This window comes from Sceloporus undulatus, chromosome 3 (assembly GCF_019175285.1).
Source record: "Sceloporus undulatus isolate JIND9_A2432 ecotype Alabama chromosome 3, SceUnd_v1.1, whole genome shotgun sequence".
NCBI lineage: Eukaryota > Metazoa > Chordata > Lepidosauria > Squamata > Phrynosomatidae > Sceloporus > Sceloporus undulatus.
Genome location: NC_056524.1, coordinates 272,353,331 through 272,374,122, shown reverse-complemented (window position 1 = coordinate 272,374,122; position 20,792 = coordinate 272,353,331). Strand labels below are relative to the sequence as shown.

At 45.7% G+C, this 20,792-nt stretch overlaps 1 protein-coding gene across 1 annotated transcript in view; it reads right to left on the bottom strand.

The window, feature by feature from the left end:
- The window catches only part of DIS3L2 (DIS3 like 3'-5' exoribonuclease 2), a 131,508-nt gene that overhangs the window by 79,550 nt on the left and 31,166 nt on the right, over positions 1–20,792 (bottom strand). Inside the window, exons 3-4 of the mRNA XM_042458553.1 lie at positions 8,536–8,643; positions 5,725–5,958 (exon numbers count right to left, since the gene is read on the bottom strand). Of these exons, the coding sequence (XP_042314487.1) occupies positions 5,725–5,958; positions 8,536–8,643 (342 nt within the window). The remainder of the gene's footprint in view (positions 1–5,724; positions 5,959–8,535; positions 8,644–20,792) is intronic.

Genomic DNA, 20,792 nt, shown 5'->3' with positions numbered 1-20,792 from the left:
CTTGTTGCCAATTTACAACTCAGGCTCCAACTGAGTCAGATTTGGTTGAAGCCAAATTTCAGCTTGAGACTGTTTACTATGCTCCCAAGACATGCATGTAACTGCAGTGGGCCTTGGTATCTGCAGGAGTTTGGTTCCAGGAAGCCCCCAGATATTAAAATTCATGGATGCTCAAGTCCCATTAAATACAACTGTGTAGTAAAATGGTGTCCCTTATATAAAACATAAGGAATCTGTGGCTATGGAGATCTGATTGTACACTTTGTTCTCTCGCTCACTTCATTTCTCTCCTCTCTGCCCTCTTGCTTACATTATAAAATTTGACCCCGGAGAAGGAAGGAAGTTCCTTGGGGCAGGGGAACGTGGTTCTTTCTTTGTTCAAGTGCCATGCAGATTAATAGCACCAAAAGAGGGCTGGTGGCAATTAAGGTGATAATGGGAGTTGAAAGCCAAGCGTTAGCATTAATCTTTGCCTTCTTTTTCCAAGTCGCACATCTCATTACAATAAAAATGAACTTTCACCCAGCTCCTCCCCGGCAGGTGAGACCACAACACAGCCTTTGACACACAAATGGGAGGAAAAATCACACCACTGCCATTTCAGAGGGTCCCCCTTCCGATCACTCAACAACTCGTGACTCAGGGCTACAAAGGGAAAAGATTAATTGGTCACGTAGGTAGATGTAATTTAAGACTTGGAGGAAAAGGATGACAAGAGCTCTTCAAGGCCTAGCCCATGACCATGTGACTTAGGGGAAGCTGGAACAAACAGAGGTTTTCAAGGGACACCTGTGCCCAACTTGGCAAGGAAAAGACTTGTGTCTAGATTTGACAAGGAAGAGATGGAAAGGGAAAGGGTTCATCAAAGTCTAGAGCCTTGTTCCTCTTAAAAATAAACCTCACCTGCCTGGTATAGCTGTAGATTCCTGTACTGACAGGGTTGTGCTAGATGACCCTTGTAATTTCTTCCAACTTGACCATTTTGTGACACTGCTAAGAGCAAAAGAGCCAGAGTTACAAAATCATACATTTGGAACCCTTTCAGTGCAAGACCCTATAACTGTAAGGAAGGGATGTCATATTGAGGAGGGAGCATACTTGTTTTCTGCTGCTCCAGAGAACAGGACCCTGTACAATGGATGCAAGCTACAGCAAAAGAGATTCCATCTCAACATTAGGAGGAACTTCCTGAGAGTAAGGGCTGTTGGACAGTGGAACACACTCCTTCCTCAGAGTGTAGTGGAGTCTCTTTCTTTGGAGATCTTTAAGCAGAGGCTGGATGGCCATCTGTCAGGGATCCTTTGATTGTGAGTTCCTGCATGGCAGAATGGGGTTGGACTGGATGGCCCTTGGTGTCTCTTTCAACTTTTATGATTCTATAAAGCATCCCTGACAGGTGGCCATCCATACTATGTTTTAACCCCCTCTCCAAAGGCATCCACCACCCATTAAGGCAGTCTGTTCCACTGCAGGCAGGCCCCTGTCAAAAAGTATCGGACAAAGAAGCTCTTTTATGCAAAGTCGTTTTACACTCACCCATCCCCTCATTTCTTCCTAGTCCTCTTTCTAGCTGGAAGGAACTTTTTAGCAGCATCAGCATTGGAAGGATGGTGAAGGAGGGCTAGAAAAACACAGAGTTTCAGTGCTGTGTTGCAGCAACACCCTTGCAGTAAAAATGGCAATAAAGCTGGGAAAGGAATAGGGTTCTTCTAACCTATCCTGCTGTATGCAAAGAGGCCTTGTAGCACCTTTGAGACTAACTGAAAGAAAAAAGTTGGCAGCATGAGCTTTTGTAGACTTAAGTCTACTTCCTCAGATGCATTTGCTGTAGTTGTGTGTGCCTGCCTACAACAGACAAGGTGAACAGCAGCTGCCTCCAGAATCCAGTACTGAGCATGTGTGAACAGCAATAACAGAAAAGGAGAAAATAAGTAAGCAACAGCTACCCGCCCCCCCCCCCCCCCCCGCATGTTAATTAAACATAGATCTACAGGTTTGGCTACCAAAATGAAAACTGTCAGAAAAGTGGAGGGTGGTGAAGTAAAGGTAATCCTTGGATGCATTTTGAAGAATGTAAGGTTGAAAATGTTTTTGTTTACCCATGCTAACTTAGTTGTTTCATTTCACATGTATATGCCGTTAGTTTTGGATAGAAAAGTTTGTTGAAACGTGTCGAGTTGTCCTTCTTTTTGGGATGCAGCAGCCTATCCGTACTCTTTTTATGTTATTTCTGCCTCTGGTACCAAATTTTTCAGTTAAAGAAGCTCACTGCACAAACTGAGCAACCAATGCACTTATAGTGTATAAAATAACCAAGCGCTTTAGGAGAGAGATTACCTATAAAAGCAATATCACTTTGCCTCCTCAGTTTAATGAAACTGCTCCCCTGCCACCATTTATTCCGACATGGTAAGCTAGCCTTCCTTTTTCCAGGAGGATACTGTGCCGATTCAGGTCATAAAACAGCACAATTGCTCTTAGGAGTTTTAAAAGCCACACCAAATAGGGCAACCCTCCCAGCAAAGTGAATGTGTGCACTTTTCCATCACATTCAAATGCTAACCACTATGCTGTTATTTTATAAAAAGTGAGAAGATCAGGGTCATACTGTTGGAAAGTGAAGGGTTGGGTTAATCTGCATTCATTTTCTGGTACAGCCCACGCTATGAGCAATGGAGGGGAAAATATAATACTGGTCCATCACTTTGATAATGTCTGAGGACACAACAAATGTGGTAAATAAACAGAAGCTGACAACACTGCAATAGTGCAAAATGGTGTTGTTGCTACCGCTGTTCTTACCAAAGGTAATGGCAAGTGTTCTTAACAGAGTCAATGCTTACCCTACCTTTTTTTTTCTCTTTGGCAAGAGCTGGAAATCAAAATAGTAAAATAGTTCCTGTACCTTGGATCAAACACTGATCAGAATGGAGACTGCAGTCAGGAAATCAAAAGAAGACTAGGAATGGGAAGGGCAGCCATGAAAGAGCTAGAAAAGATTCTAAAGTGTAAAGATATACAATCGAGCACTAAAGTAAGGATCATCCAAGACATTGTGTTCCCTATCATCATGTATGGATGTGAGAGCTGGATGGTGAAGAAAGCAGATAAGAAGAGATTAAACTCATTTGAGATGTGGTGCTGGAGAAGAATGCTGAGGATACCAGGGACAGCTGGAAAATAACCCCCAAACAAATGGGTCCTTGAACAGATCAAAACTGATCTCTCCCTGGAAGCCAAGATGGTCAAATTGAGACTGTCATACTTTGGCCACATCATGAAAAGGCATGACTCATTAGAACAGACAATAATGCCAGGAAAGGTAAAGGGTAGTAGAAAGAGAGGAAGACTGCAGGCCAGATCGATAGACTCAAGGAGGGAGGTCATGGGTCTGAATTTACAGGACCCAAACATAGCAGGGAGGGATAGGAGATCTTGAAGGTGTCTCATCTAAGGGGCAGCCATGATTTGGGGTCGAGTCAAGAGCTGTTAACAACAACAAACGTGTTCTTTGTTCCCTTTACAATTTTCTCGAGGAGGGGGCAGGAACCCTGATCAGCTCACAATACTGAAGAAAAGGTTCTTCACATATTCGATTGTGTAAATTTTTCATACCCTTCAGAGCCATAACTAATGGGAAGCAACAGAGGCCCAGAGACTGACCCATAGTGTGAAGAAGTGAAGGGGGAAAAGAAATCCATCTCTTTCTAAACACCCAGAACAGCACTTTGTCCTTCATATCTTTATCTGCTAAAATGCAAGGGGAACAGTCAGCTTCTCAACTCACTCTCACACCAAGATGAACTACCAGTGTTATAGGAGATGCCAGCAGCCCAAGATGTAAGTGCAACATGGTGTTATGTGCCATCAAGTCAACTTCAATTACAGATGATCTGGCCCTGAACAGACATTTTCTTGCATCCTAATCCTCAGTACAGTACAACCCTGATATCACTGAAAGACTATAAGAAATTTGCCCTCAGTAGTAAAGTGTTGGGAATGGGAGGTACAGATATCTTTATCCACAGTAATCAAAAGAGTGGAAAGTTGAACATGCTGAAGACAGCAACACAAGTGCTGATTTTGCTCCAGTTCCCCCCTGCTCACACACACACACACACACACACACACCATGTGCACTGCAGAGTACACTCAACCAACTTGCTTGTGTCCTCTTGAGTGATTTATCCCCAGGTTCCTTCCCTCTGCCCAAAGCACCTTGGTGGACAGTACTACCTACAGAATCTGTGGCTCATCATTTCTGATTTATAGGCAGCCAGTGTTATACTCTCTAATGATTAATAATAATAATTTTTATTTATATATATCCCGCCTCTCCCTACGGATTGAGGCGGGAGAACAACACAGATATAAAATTACAAATAGTTAAAATACATTCTCATTGTACAAACAAAAACGTAAAAACACATCAAACCTGTACATGTGCAATATCAATGTCTGATTCCTCATCGTAGTTCCAAGTGGAGTATTGTCTTAAGCTGTTATAGCAGGTCTAGGGAATAGGCTCACCGAAAGAGATCCTTCTTAATTGCCTTCTTAAAGGCATCTAAGGTGGTAATAAGATGGATCTCCTCTGGCAAGCCATTCCACAGTTTGGGAGCCATCACCGTGAATGCCCAATGGGAAGTAGATCTTAATCTGGTTTTAGGACAATCCAATAGATTCTTCCCAGTTGTCCTGAGAGTGCGGGGCAGATTGTGTAGGGAGAGGCATTCCTTCAAGTAACTCGGGCCCAAGCCTTGTAGGACTTTAAAGGTAATAACCAACACTTTGTATTTTGCTGCTTTCATTCCTCATGTATCTAAATTGTCTTTGAGACTACAAGAGGGAACTTTTGAACACTTCATGACAAGAACATGTACCGCACTTCTATAAATGCATTACGAAGTCTTTGGAGTGTTTCGGGTAAATAATAATAATAATAATAATAATAATAATAATAATAATAATGTTTATTTATAACCCACCTCTCCCCAAAGGATCGAGGAGGGTAACAATCGTAAAAACATCTAGCTGTCATTCCTGACTATAGACCTATAAGTCCAGCAGTATGTTTATCCACATGTTCCACAGCTCCTTAAACCCTCATGTACCAAGATGAAACGGGGGAGAGGGGGGCTTACATTGAATACAGTGTTCAATGTACAATGACCTCAAAGAGAGTTCCAACATTTGACCCAGCTATCATCTTATTTATAGAAGTAAATGGCTAAAATGTGGAGAAACGCCTTACAACAGTTCAGGTGACAATACTGCAGAATGTATACACTAGTTCTAGTACAGTTCTAGTGTATAGATCTGGTTCTGTGGGGATTCTTTAATAACTAATAGTTTCTGTTCTTAGGAGAGAGGGCCAAGGGTAGCTAGACTGAAGGTTAACTGTCCTAGCACAAGACTGACAGGATCACTGAGGGTCCCTGCAGTGAGTAAATCATTTGACTTGGATCTCTTTACTTTGTAAGGCCTTTCTGCAGCTTCTACTTATGAACAGTTGCTGTTGTTCAATAATCCATCCATTATTTTCTACAGCTGTCAAATTAAAAGCTGGCATTATTTAACAGTATACCACCACTTCGGACACACATGCAGATGTGCACGTGTGCGCGCATGCGCACACACACACTTCCTTCAAGGAACTCTGTAGAGCTAGGGTGAAGGAGTATGATCCCATTTTATCTTCACAACAAAATAGGCTATGCTGACCTGATCTAAGCGAAGAGCACCATCCTCAAAACGCTGGTTCCGCAGCTTCTTGGCAATTTGGTGGAGGTTGAGGACTGCCTGGTGAACTTCAGCAACTGAATGCTGGGAGGAGATGGGAGGGAGTTCATCTGCTGCAAACTCCTTCTTGGGGTTTTCGATCATACTTTGGGCATGGTCGTAGCTGAGCTTTGCACAGGAACAGATCACGGTCCGCCCAAACCATTCATCAAGGATCTGAAACATCAGCATTGCAAATGAGGGAACAGATATGATGCCAACACATCTTAACATAGAGGAGAAACTAAAAAAAAAGAGGACATGTCCCATCACACTCATACTATTAAGGGTACAACTCTTACCTTGGGTATTCCAACAGTCAGAGTCCTGAATGAAAGGGTAAGCTGCAGGATGGCAACTGAAATGGCTAGAGGACATGGGGTTGGGGTCTTCTAAAACCCTGCCCCACTGCCAATAGACTCTCTAATGGTAAGGCACTGCAGAATCTACAGTTTAATACCCTAGCAGACATTTTCTGAGTAAGATCAGTCCTGCCTATTTTTGCAACATGAGATTTTAGTGACTCTGTCCTGTCCTCCTTTCTTGTTTGGCTCATCTATCTTTGAGCCTTTTGGCATAATATCAATTGGCAGGACTTTAGAGGAGAAGGAGGTACAGCAGGAGACCTCGCCTCCACATTCAAGAATTAGTGTGGGCCATACAAATGTTAACACATTCCGTGGGTTCATCTTATTTACCTGGTCAAAATAGACAACTGGGTACCTTCGTGAGATTAAAAATAGGTTTTGAAGAAAAGGCACCCAACAGCCCATTACTCTCAATATCACGTCAACTCAGATTTGTACTGGATCTTCATGGCTTTGGGGGGAAGCCTCTCCCAGCCATACAATATAAAGTCATAAGGCTTCATGCATGGTCCTGTGCATAAGGCACTGTGCATGATCCCCTCTGACTAACGAAGAGCAAACATGGAGGAGAAGGAGAGGAAATCAAGGAAATGAAAAAGAGCCAGAAAACATTTGAGTCTGCACTGGTTATTTCTTGCCATCCCCCAAAATGTTAGGCTATCAGCCAGTAGGAGACAAATAATTAGTTAGCTAATGAGGAATAAATAGTTCATATATTTTGCTTTCTACAGCAGAGTAATGCATTTCTTCAGACTCCCTCCTGAAAGATAGCTCCGAGTCAAAATGAAGAATCACATTGCTGGAGAGGAGCCCTAATTGCCTGCATCCATTTAAACTCTCCATGAAGGAAGACATGTGCCCTCTTAGCATGACACATTAAATGGCTCTTAAACCATTACTTCCATCTTTTTCTCACCCTTCTAATCCCTGCCTGTTGGTAACAGCTGTGTTAAACCAAGTTCCTCATTAATCTTGGCTCATGCCATGAGAGCTCAATGCAGAATATCTCAGGGTCATTAAAAGCATTAACATTGTCAATTTATACATGAAATAATTTCATAAATCCAGACAAATGAAAGTTTTAAAATGTTACTGCCTAGGTACGGGCACGGGCAAGAATTTCCCATCAAAAGCTGTTTTCCAGAACCAAGGGCAAACAGATCAAACCTTTTTGGCAAGAAGCAATAAAAAAGGATGAGCAAGTGGCTTCCACCCCATCATGAACTCTGGCAGAGACCTGAACTCAGATGAGCCAGTGATACAGTTGTATAGATGAGTTATGATGTTGATGGAGAGATGTGGAACAGCACTAGATCATGGAGGAAAGATTTATCTACGGTTGTTAGATAGCTGAATGAAAGCATTATGGCTGCATCTGCACTGCAGAAATAATCCATCTTGACACCACTTTATCTGCCATGGCTTAATGCAATGGAATTCTAGGAACTGTGGTTTTGTAAGATGTTTAGCCTTCTCTGGCAGAGCTCTGGGGCCAAAACAAATTACAGTTCCCAGAATTCCATTGCACTGAGCTGTGACAGTTAAAATTGTGTCAAACTGGATTATTTCTGCAGTGCAGATGGAGACTATGTTCAGAAGGCATACACTATGGACAACTTTGGCAAATCAGGGGATCCACTGGGCTCACGTGGAACTTGCTATGGGCTACATTCCTTGGAGGTCTTTAAGCAGAGGCTGGATGGTCATCTGTCGGGGATGCTTTGATTGAGAGGAAGTGGACTGGATGGCCCTTGCGGTCTCTTCCAACTCTATGATTCTATGATTCTACATCTCCTCCAGAAGTTTTAAAAAAAAACAAGAACCAGTACTAATTAGAAGTTCATTACCATTTTTAAAAGAATTTTTTTTAAAAAAACCAAAACTTTATGGTGAAATTAGGGGTATGTGCCTTGCTTTAAAGGAACACTGTCACTCTTGGAGTGTTCCAAGAGTGCAATCCTCCTTGTTTTTTTTAAATGTCTGTGGTTGGTGGTGATATAGTGATCCAACAGCTGCCAAAATCAGGTGGAATCATGCACATGGTGGAGCATCTATTGCCTGGCCTGGTATATAATTTCACTGGGAGAAAGCAACAATAGAGGAAGATTATGGTCTTCCTGATGGTAGTTGACTGTCACTGTGGGAATTGGGACTTATATCATTTGTTTAATTTGACATGGCATAGAAATTCAGATGTTAGCCATCCAGAAACTAGGCAGTCAGGATGTGCAATTTCACGTTGAACGGGAACTCTGTGAACCACCATACTCCCTCTGAGACTGATGCAGCCAGCTCATCTACATATGTGGCATTTGGCTTAGATCACTTTCAATATACCAACCAAAAGAAAAAATATTGGGCCACTTACGCTGCTTGCCCTGCTCACCTTGCCTTCAGGAGTCAGCTTCCATATGACAGAGAAGGTGAGCCTATCTGTCATGGGATTGAGGCTGCACAGCTCTTCGCAAAGAAGTTTGGGAAGCATGGGGATCACCTGCAAGGCAAAGGGTGACATGTAAAAACGTATAGGCTGTCTCTGGGAAAGTCTTCCAGTTTTCCACTTGACATCTCCCTGTCCATGACCCACCCAAGCCTATGGGAGAAAGTAGTACTGTAAAGGCTTTGATAAGCAGTGTGAACTATTTCTATGCATAAGACACATAAATAACTGAAGGAATGATCGCCAAGGAGTGTTGTGATGACCAGTAGCTTCAGGTCACTTTTTAAAAGATATTGGACTTATCAAGAATAGTGATATTTATTATAAGTACTGTACTCATATGACAGCCAATGTGGAGTAGTGGTTTGAGTGTTGGACTACAACTCTGGAGACGAGGGTTTGATCCCCCACTCAGCCATGAAACCCATTGGGTGACCTTGGGCAAGTCACACTCTCTCAGCCTCAGGGGAAGGCAATGGCAGACCTCCTCTGAAAAAATCTTGCCAAGAAAACCCTACGTTAGGTTTTCCTTATGGTCAGCATAAGTCAGAAACAACTTGAAGGCACACAACACACACACACTTCTCCTTAAACAGGATCCAAGGGGGCTTACAAGAATTTGAAAAAACTGAAATTCTGTTTTCATCCTGGGCTAAGAACATTCATGTTTATCTTGCTGGGCATTACTGGAGACCAAGTATGTCCAACCACAAGAGTCTTCAGAATCTCAACATCCACTCAGTTCAACAAGTCATAGGCTCAATGCTGCTAAGGGGAAGCCTTAGGGTAGATACCCTTTTAAAGCCAACGGCTTTCAATTCTCTTTATGTCACAAGAGAAGCTGCACTGCAGGAGGCAGGATAGACAGGGAGCATCTCTGCAGGCCAGTTCTGGACCTGTGACTGATAATAAATACATAATAATAATAATAATAATAATAATAATAATAATAATAATAATAATAAGTATTTCTATCCCTCCTCTTCAATAAGATCACCTGGTGTATACTAGGGTTTGCCCTACCATTAGGTAAACTGAAGCAGCCACCACAAGTAGCATGTTTTGGGTGTTGTGAACAGGTATCAAGTTGTTAATTATTATAGAATCATAGAATCATAGAGTTGGAAGAGAACACAAGGGCCATCCAGACCAACCCCTGCCATGCAGGAAATCCATATCAAAGCATCCCCGACAGATGGCCATCCAGCCTCTGTTTAAAGACCTCCAAAGAAGGAGACTCCACCACTTCTGAAGGGAGTGTGTTCCACTGTCGAACAGGCCTTACTGTCAGGAAGTTCCTCCTAATGTTCAGGTGGAATCTCTTTTCCTGCAGCTTGGATCCATTGTTCCAGGTCGTGTTTTCTGGAGCAGCAGAAAACAAGCTTGTTCCCTCCTCAATGTGACACCCCTTCAAATATTTAAACAGGGCTATCATATCACCTCTTAATCTTCTTTTCTCCAGGCTAAACATCCCCAACTCCCCGAGTTGTTCCTCATAAGGCATGGTTTCCAGACCCTTCACCATTTTAGTCACCCTCCTTTGGACACGCTCCAGTTTCTCAATGTCCTTTTTGAATTGTGGTGCCCAGAACTGGACACAGTATTCCAGGTGGAGCCTGACCAGAGCAGGATATAGTGGCACTATTACTTCCCTTGATCTAGTCACTATACTTCTATTGATGCAGCCTACAATTGCATTGGCCTTTTTAGCTGCCACATCGCATTGTTGACTCATGTTCAACTTGTGGTCTACTTGGACTCCCAGATCTCTTTCACATGTAGTTTCATTCAGCCAGGTGTAGTATTTCTGACCATGGGATCACCCTCAATACTTCTCAAAGGCGGGTTACAGACGGGCAGGGGAGGACGTCTTGGAGGTGTATTCAGCTGAATGCGGAGCCTCCAGACGGCCCGCCCCGGGGGCGTGCTTCAGGTGTTGGAGCTTCCACACGGGGGGCAGTGAAGATGTGTCACCTGGGTCCGTTTCGGACCCGGAGTTTCCAAACCGCCGCCTTGGAGGACGCTGCAAAAAGAGAGGCAGCTTCCTCACGGGCGGCCCAAACCGCGGCTTTTTTTTTCTTTTGCCGCATGAGAGGTGCGCAGCTTCGCAGCTGCAGCGCTAAGCAGCGGCGGCAGAAAGCCTGTCTGCGCATTTAAAGCGCCCAAGCCCCTTTAAACTTTCTCTCATCTACGAGGCCATGGAGGCTGGCATCTATGTGCCAGGGAACCCCAGCATCAACATCACAGGCCAGCAGATCGGGCCCCTGATACTGGCTGACTGTGCCTACCCCATTCGGAAGTGGCTCATGACCCCCTTGAAGAGAAAGAGAAGAAGAAAGCAGGGGAGACTGTGAGGAATGCCCTGGCAGATTTTTTTCTGACAAGGAGAATCTGAAGGATGGCTCCTGTGCCATCATCTGTGATGTCAGAGTGCATTGTACTGTAATAGCACAAGCACATGAATAAATGTATCCCATTATCCACAGTTTGAGTCTGCCTATCATTCCTGATCTGTGCTGTGGGCATGTTTTGCCACGTGCCTGAGGGGGACACACACAAACACACACACACACAAAAGGTCTCCTGGCGCCTGTTTTCCTGGGGCAAAAAGATACATCAGCTCCAACTGCCAATTGCCCCTTTGACAATGTATCAATCCCCCTCAAATTCAAGCTTTCCTAATGGCCCATTTGAATGTATCAATGGGGCACCCAGAGGACATCTATTGGGGGAAAGATTCAAACTGCTCCTCTGAAAGCTTTCATTGGACTAGGACCACCTTGGTCTAACGGCCCAGAGTCGCAGGTGCCCATATATACCTGTGCGCAACTGTGCAAGACCCCAGGACGGCGATCAACATGACAGCGCCACGCAGGAGGGTCCCGGTCCGAATCGCCTACTGGACAGACGAAGAGGTCGGGATCCTCCTGGACTCCCTGATGCCACAGGCAGCCGCGAGGAGGGTGATGGCTAGCACCAACAAGCCCAACCGGGGGCATTTTCTTGAGGCATCTCGTGCCCTCCAAAACCAAGGGTTTCAAAGAACGCTGCACCAATGTAGAGTGAAGTTTAAAACTCTCAAGGCAGCGTTCTTTGAAACCCTGGAGGATTTCGGAGAGGCGCCCCCGGTTGACAGGCAGACACCATTCTTCTCGCGGCTGAAGGACCTGTGGATCAGGGGAGATCGGCCGAGACCGGAAGATCGCCGTCCTCCAGGTAAGCCAGAGCTCTTGCCATGCCCTGTCCTACCCTCCTTGACCCTTCCCTTGCCCTCCTGTCCTTCCTGCATGGTGCCAATGCCATCCCTCCTCTTCCCTTCTGCAGGCGTGCGGCGGAGGCGGAGGGAGGGCACCCTGCCAGGTCGCCCTCTCCACCATCCTCGGGGGACGAGGATGTCCCCGAGGGTGGGCCACAGCCAGGACCAGCTGCTGTGGCCCCTCCGCAGCCAGAGCAGGCTCCTCTGGCGGAAGGTAGGTCCCCAGGGTGAGGGGTGGGGGTTGCCTGCCTGCAGCCCCCACGACACTTGTGCCCTCGTCTGCCATGCCAGCATGGTAACTTGGGCCTTTCCTTCCCCTTTTGCAGGGCTTGAAGTCCTCGCTGCTGTTGCTGCCGCCGAGGAAGAGGAGCCTGGGCCGAGCCGCCGCCTGCCAGGAGAGCCAGGGCACTTGGCCCTCGATGCCAGTGCCCTGGATCGTGTCCTCCAAGCCCGGCAGCAAGGTAAGTGTAGAGGTGAACCCAGGGAAGGGAGTGGGGGCACCCAGAAACCCTGCCTGTGGGAGTGGGTGATGGGCTGCACAGGCTGATCCTAACCATCCTCTTTCTTTTCCCCCCACAGAGAACCGGACGGAGAGGAGGTTCGCTGCCCTGGAGGAGAAAGTGGACAAGCTGGCGGAGAGAGTGTCCTCCATGGAAGAGACCCTCCAGGAACTACTCTGCCGGCTGCCCGCCCCACCGCCTCCTCCCCCTCCCTGAAGCAGCTTCCCTCCCCTGCCCCCTCTGCCATCCCCCCTTCACCACCCCCCTTCACCCTCCCCCTTCCTTTTGTACATATTGTATATAGAAAAAAAGTTTTATTGTTGTTATTGTAAATAAAAGTTTATTTTTTAAAAAAAAATTGTGTGGTTAATTATTTGCAACTGCGGCAGTGTGGCTGTGAGTGTGAATGAGGCGCAACTGTGCAGTCTAAAGCTAGGCAGGAGTGCTGTGAGGTAGCAATGTCCAAACTCTGTCCTTCCAGGCATTTGGACTTCATCTCCCAGAATCCCAGACCACAGGGCAAGGTGGCTGGGGATTCTGGGAGATGAAGTCCAAACGCCTGGGAGGACAGAGTTTGGAGATTGCTGGTTTGGGGACCAGTGAGCCAGGCATGGTGGGAGGAGAGAACAGGAAGGGTAGAATAGAGTAGATAGGGCTGGGAGGGAACACATGCCCTGGGAGGCGAAATGATGTCTTTATGGGGCATCATGGGACCTAGTGCCTTGTCAGTGCTCCCTGCCCCTTGATCCCAGGCCCTCTCTAGTTGCCCTTTGCCTTTGGGGGCAAGTTTAGAGGGCATCAAAAGGTCTTGGGCACATTCAAGCTCTGGGGTCTCTTTTTTTTTTCCTTTGCCGGCTGGCCAATGTGCAGCTGCGCAGGGCTAAGCAGCGGCGGCAGAAAGCCTATGGGCACATTTAAAGTGCCCAAGCCCCTTTAAAACAATGGTGGTCTCCTGCCAGCTGGTGATCAGCTGGTGTTGGCATCCTTGTCCGCTTGCACTTTGCCAGTGTCAGCAGCATCATAGATGCCTCCTCTCCTTTGGTCCCCGCGCTCCTGCTGAATCTGCAATGCGCAGCCACAGCTGTCTCCACTGCCACCGCTGTCCCCCTGCCATCTCCCCTCACCTCCTTTGTACATATGTCAATATTTACAGTTTTAGCGTTTTTTATTGTTAGGTGAAAATGGCAGAGGAATGTGTGTAGGGGTGCACTTTAAAGTCCAAACTTTCCAAGCAGCGCATGCGTACATGTTGCTCTAGGGTTAGGGTTAGGGTTACGAGGCTTAAAATGCGCCGCAGCTGTGCCTCAGCTTCCACAGCTGCATGGCAGCGGACGTTGCAATTAAAGCCTGACTGCAAACTGCGCATGTTCCAAGACCCCAACTCACTATGCGACGGAGCTTTTAAATGGGCAACTTAAAGTAGCGGCGTAGCAATTCTGGTGTACCGGTGCAGCAGCTCTCATGGCTTCTTCCACTTCTCAATATGTGTCAGCATTCAGGTAGGACTGCTCCAGTTTCTGCAAAATGTTTGGCTGGGACCATATAGCTATGAGGTCAGCCGTCTCAGTATGAGACCAAGACGTCCCCCTGCCTTTTTTCGGGGTGCTGGTGGATGGCTGAGCCATCCTGCCTGGTGGCAAAGGGGAGCCGCCACACAGCTGTGCCAGGAGCAGCCAAACTGTGCCCGTTCCCAGGTGAAAATGGCACAGGAATGTGTGTAGGGGGTCACTTTAAATCCCAAACTTTCCCTTTTCACTTTCTACAACCAAAACATCCACCGGCAAAAGTTACAACTTCCCGCGGTTCTAGCAACGCATGCACACCAGTGGCTCTAGGGTTAGGGTTACGAGGCTTAAAATGCGCCGCAGCTGTGCCTCAGCTTCCACAGCTCCATGGCAGCGGACGTTGCAATTAAAGCTTGGCTGCAAACCACGCATGTCCCGGACCCCGACCCATTATGGGACGCAGCTGACACGGAGCTTTTAAACCGGCAACTTATATTTGCGGCGTAGCAATTCTGACGTATCGGTGCAGCAGCTTACAGACGGAGCTGCGCAGGTACGTATCAAACAGAAAAGAAGCGGAAAAAAGCAGCACCTTTTTAATGCCGCTTCTTCCCACTTGGGGCGTGCGGGGGGGGCGTGTTCATGGCGGCATTCAGGTAAAGCCCGTCTGAAGGCTCTACCTTCATGACGTCATGAGTACATCCCTTTTTGCCCGTCTGTAACTCGCCTAAGTTTACTGAAATCCGCTCTCCTAAAGTCTAGAATGTGTGTTTGACTCTGCCTGACTTCTCCTTTCCACTGTATAACAAACTCCAGGAGAACATGGTCACTTCCACCTAAGGATTCCACCACTTGCACCCCATTAACCAAGTCATCCTTGTTGGTTAGGATCAGATCTAAAATAGCTGACCCCCTTGTTGCCTCTTCCACCTTTTGGACCATGAAATTGTCTTCCAGGCAAGTGAGGAATTTGCTAGGCCTTGAGGATTTGGCTGAGTTTGACTTCCAGCAAATATCAGGATAGTTGAAGTCGCCCATCGCTACTACATCTCTCCTTTCTGACTGTGTGGTCATCTGTTCTAGAAAGACATCATCCAATTCCTCCGTCTGACTTGGGGGTCTGTAGTAGACTCCCACCATAACATCCTTGTTTCCCTCCCCTTTGTTTCTTATCCAGATGCTCTCCACCTGGCTTCCAGGATTGATGTCCTGGATCTCTTCACTGGTGTAAATATCTCTGACATATAGTGCTATTCCTCCTCCTTTCCTGTTTGGCCTATTTCTCTTAAAAAGGTTATACCCCTCTATTTCTACATTCCAGTTCTGAGGCTCATCCCACCAGGTTTCAGTGAGGCCTATTATATCATATTTGCTTTGTTGTACTAGGAGTTCGAGTTCATCTTGCTTATTTCCCATGCTCTGTGCATTAGTGTAGAGACATAGCAGACCATGGGTCCCTTTTACTTGCTGCCTGTGCAAGTTTTTTTGCCTCCCAGTGTTGGGTCCTTGCACTTTTTTTCTTGTTTCCTTATGTCTGTTTGACTATTTTCTCCAGCCCTTTCGCCTTCCTTAATATTGTCTCCCTTCCCCACGCAACTCTGTTTAAAGCCCTGCTGATGAAATTCTTGAGACTGTTGGCAAAAACATTTCTTCCAACTGGCGTGAGATGCAACCCATCTGGTGCCAGAAGTCCCTCCTCATGGAACCGCAGCCCATGATCAAAGAATCCAAATCGTTCTCGGTGGCACCATCTGCGGAGCCAGTTGTTTACATCTGCTATTTTCCTCTCCCTTCCTGGACCATGCCCTTCAACTGGCAGAAGAGACGAGATGCCAACTTGTGCACCCATTTCTTTCAGCTTCCTATCAAAAGCCTTGTAATCCCTTTTGATGTTCTGAAGGCTGTGTCTTGCAGTGTCATTGGTTCCCATAAGGACCAACAGGAAGGGGTATTGGTCAGTAGGCTTGACCAGTCTTGTCAGCCTCTCTGTCGCATCACGGATCTTTGCCCCGGGGAGACAACACACCTCTTGAGACATCTTGTCTGGCCTACAAATCACTGCTTCTGTACCCCTCAGCAAGGAGTCCCCCACTACGACCACACGCCTCCTCCGAGGCTTAGCAACGACTGTTCCCTCGGGTGGGACTCTCAGGCTCCCCTGCTCTGTCCCTGAAGTCTGTCCATGCTGCTCTTCTTCATCCTCCTTGATAAAGGAAAGAGCTTCGAATCGATTCTCTAGCTGCAAGCTCCCAGAACAATCCCTTCTTGGCTTACTTCTCTTTGTGACATTCCTCCAACTGTCTGCCTCCTGTGTAGGTGAAGTGACCTCCTCTGCCTCAGCAACTTCCTCTGCATGGTATTCGTCCAGGATTGTTAGTTCTGTTGTGTCCAGGAAATCCTCCTGCTCCCTAATATGCTGAAGTGTAGCTACTCTGGACTCCAACTGCTGCACTTTCTCCTCCAAGAGGGCTACCAACTTGCATTTGGTGCATGTGAAGTTCTCCACGTCTGTAGGCAAAAAGACAAACACCCCACAAGTGTTGCAGGTGACTGCCGTGGTTCCGTCAGTGTCCATACTGAGAAATCTTAAGTAATAACTGAATCAGGACTGTGGGCTTTCTTCTCAAAAGATCCTCTGGTAAACAGCAACATTAAGGCCCTGATATTTCAACAATTTCTGGCAGTGAGCTCAATCAGCTCTGCCTCTGCTGTAGATTTCCTTGGATGAAAAAAAATGAAATAAAAATACAAATTAAATTTCGGTGTGCGGCTCTGGGAGGAGTGATATAGAGCTAGTCTGTTAGCTCTGTCCCCTGGTGACTCACAGATATGACTCACAACTACAAGTGGTTTAACAGATTCGTAATTTTTGGGGGGTGGGAATTATGCAGCCCTCAGAAGGTTGCTGGACTACAACTAGCAGTTCTAGCCGGGATTACCAATGATGAGGAATGCTGGAAAGTGGAGGGCCCTCTCATCCCTACTTTTAATAATCTTGTTCCTGTTAAAACTCAAAAGTAAACATAGTGAAGCCAATATGAATCAAGATAACTAGAGAAAGGGGGGTAACTTGGGGGCTCCCCACAAACTATCAGTGTTACTTCAAATGTTTTAGTGAAATTAATGTTGCAGAGGCTGGGCAACTTTTAGGACTGTTTGCACCTGTATATACCAGTAATAACTACTTCAAGGCAGTTAGAGCGGCCCCTCCTTCCTTTAGTTTAAGATAGGGTGCTAAGATGTTTTTGATCTCCATATATTTGAGAAGTTTTAAATGCACTGAACACTGTTCCCTGTTGTTACCAGACTATTTTCCCTCATCTTAATTGTGTTGTGTGATGTTTTAAAGTTTTAAAATTGTAATGGCAAGTTGCCTTGGAGGCCCTTTTTAGATTGAAAGAAAATAGAACAATAACATCCCATATTTCAGACTCCCAAAGGCCTTTGGAACCTTTTTAGGGATCTATGTTGGTGCTTAAAGGCCAAGCCAGTTCACAAAGGCATTTTCACTGATAAAAGTTGTACAAAAGCAGCACGTTCTTTCATTCAGTTGCCCTGAGAAAAGAAAGGAAGTGGTGGACCTTTGGATGAAGCCTGCAAAACCTCATTCTCACTGAAATGGCCTGCTGAGAGTAAAAACAAAACATACAGAGGGAAAGAAGGAACCCCAATCCCACAACTTGGGATACATTCCACAACGTTTTCAAACACTGGGGATGAACTTCAAGACTAAAGATCAAACGGCTCACCTCCAAGAAAGTACCTACACGATCACGTCACCTTGTTATCACAAGCTGAGAAAGCTACTTTGGAGAGAGACTGACAGGCCATGGTTTAAACTGCTTCGATGGTAAACCTTAGACCAACAGCTTTAATATTATGAGCAACAGGAGCCAAACAGTTGCAGAAGGGAAGAAGAAACTATAACCCTCTTTGAAGTCCTTATTCCAATACGCTGACCTCAAGGGCAAATATTGATGGAAGGAAAAGGAGACGGTTATTACATCATGTCTTTAATCACCATCTAATCTGATATGCACGCTCTTAAAGCCGTGAACTTTCTGTCCTCAGCAGTATGTTGACAAACCAAGAGAGATCCCGTTACATGAGATAATAAAACACAGAAGCCGCCAACGAAAACATACTGAATTGAGTTCATTTACACTCAGGATTCCCATCTGTGGTTTTGAAAGCAAAGTGCAGCCTAATGCCTCCTCCCTCTACTTCTCCACAGTTGAACTTCTGAAAGTGGTCATATTTATTACATACGTTACATATATACAAGCGTGTAAATTCAAACCATGCTGAGATACCACCAGCACTTGCTTACTAAAACCAATGGTACCTCTCTGAGGTCTTTATTCTTGTTAACTGCTCTTGAGTTGTCCCTGACCCATGGCAACCCCGTGAATGAGACATCTCCAAGACCCCCTTTCCTCTATTGCTCTACTTAGTTCTTGTAATTTCATGCCCATGACCACCTTAATAGAGTCCATCCATCTGGCGTGTGGTCTTCCTCTCTTTCTACTGCTTTCTGGCGGGTTATAGACCACTCATTTGGGGCGGTCTGCACCCGCCCCTTTCCCCAGTGTATCGGGGCCTCAGCATGCAGAGTGGCAGCTGCTGAGGCCCCGATCCGCCGCTTTTCAGGCTGCGGGGAAGCAGCAAAACGCCGCTTCCCCACAGCCTGAAAAGGGGTGTCCCTGGGGCTTCAAGCCCCAAGGACACCCCGCGGCGGCAGGGAGAAGGCCCCTTTCTCTTTTAGACCGCTGGGCGCAGCCGTCTGAAGCGCCCTGGCGCGGAACAAGGACGTCACGTCCGTGCCGCCCCATCTAGAGGCGGCACGGCCGTGACGTCCTCACGGCGGCGGCCGTATGGAAGGGCCGCCGCCGTTTAGTGCATGACGAGCACGCACTAGGGTTAGGCCATTGAGGTCTCTTCCAGCTCTGTGATTCTGTGATCAAATTCTATGATTCTATTATCATCTTGGCTTCCAGGGATATTTCTGGCTTTATCTGTTCAAGGACCTATTTGTTTGTCTTTTTCTTTTTGTCATGGTATTAATCTCTTCCAGCTGATACTGCACAGAAGTGTCTTCCTGTTGATAACCTTTAGCTTTCCTTCCTAAATTAAAATTTACCCCTCTCTTCCTGGCCAGGGCAGGGGCATGTTCTTGAAACCCCATGTGGATTTAACCACTTTTGATGCAGCTCTGTTCTGGTTAAACGGAACAGAAGAAGGACATCACACAAAGCTGCACACCTACATTTGGTTCTCTTTTCAGTCACCTCTCCTGCTGCTGCCAACATTCAAGTGCAGAGCAGGTACAAATGGGTTTTGTATCAATGCCAGTCATACAGATCCTGACATTTCAGCCCTGATCATGCTGGGCTTGGGCCCCACACTCAGGTTGAACAGTGGTAGCAAGCCAAAGAGCAATGCACTGTACAATCTATAGTTTTTTGTGCGTTTTTCGGGGTATGTAGCCACATTCTAAAAGAGTTTATTCCTGACGTTTCACCAGCATCTGTGGCTGGCATCGTCAGAGAAATCTGCAGCTGAAAACTCTGTCTATAGCTGTGCTTCTTAACCAGTGAAACACTTAGCATCTTTGGAATCTAGAAATAGTTGGGCTGCCTATAACAATAACTAAGAATTTGCTCCCCACTCAGTGTCTTTCAGAAAGTGAGACAGGCCATTTCCTGCCAATCTTAACTGTGGCCGGTCAGTGTTTCTCACAACACATTTTTTTATTTTTGTGTTTCACGGTTACCTTAGTGGCACACAACAGTATTAAGACAATTTTCAATTACTAATGGAATCGCCATTATTTGTGTTTAAGTATGTTTAGTGCTGCAACTTTTAAGGTCCTTAAAAATAAAATAACTATAAATTACAATTACAGTAGCATAGCAGAATCTATACACAGAATCTATACATGCAAATAGCAGAATCTCTACCTGAATCAAATGCAAATGAGAAACCACTCGGGGTCAGAGGCTTTCCCAGCAAACAATGATCATCAGTTAGCAGACACTAAAATTCGTTTGCATATCTTCCGACCCTGAGGAGGCCATCAACAACAGAACAATACACAGATTAACATGGGAATCACTCCTCCTCACACAGGTCCACACAGTATATATATTTTCCCACTCTCTTCCAGGTTAGCATTCTCTGAAGATGCCAGTCACAGATGCTGGCGAAACGTCAGGAATAAACTCATATAGAACATGGCCACATAGCCCGAAAAAAACACAAAAAACTAAAAATGGGGAACATCTGAAAATTTCTATGTGCCTGCGCAGCAAACTTAAGGAGGAAGTGAAAAGAAAAAGGAGTAGGTATAAACAAATCTTGCCAAGAAAACCCTATGATAGGCTTGCCTTAGGGTCACCATAAGTCAGAAGTGATCTGAAGGTACACAACAAAAACAAAATATAGAATGGAAGGAAGGACAAATCACCAAAGAAGAGTACAGTTGTGTGTAGCCCAGGCTTTCAGGAACAGTATAAGGAAAGCTAAAGCTCAGAATGATCTGAGACTGCCGAGAAACGCAAGGAGCAACACAAGCATACATTTGAAGCAAGAGAATGACCAAGAAGACAGTGAGGATGGCAAATTCTAACAGCTCATATTGAAAAGGCAGAACTACTCAGTACTTACTTTGCTTCAGTTTTTTAAATAAAAAAAAATTAAAACAAAGATAATTTAAACATTCTAAAAGTGTGTTGAACCATTGCATAATTTCAACATTACAGTTTAAACAGCTTAAAATCACATATGCAGACACTTTAGATTAGGTCATTAGGCCCCCAAGGCTTTCATGGAAGCGTCTACATTTCCGGAACATGTGGCCAGAGGTTTCTCCACTTCATCTGACATCAGAAAGCCAAGTGTGATGTTTCTGTCCTCTATAGCGTCAAGCAAACCATCTCTCAT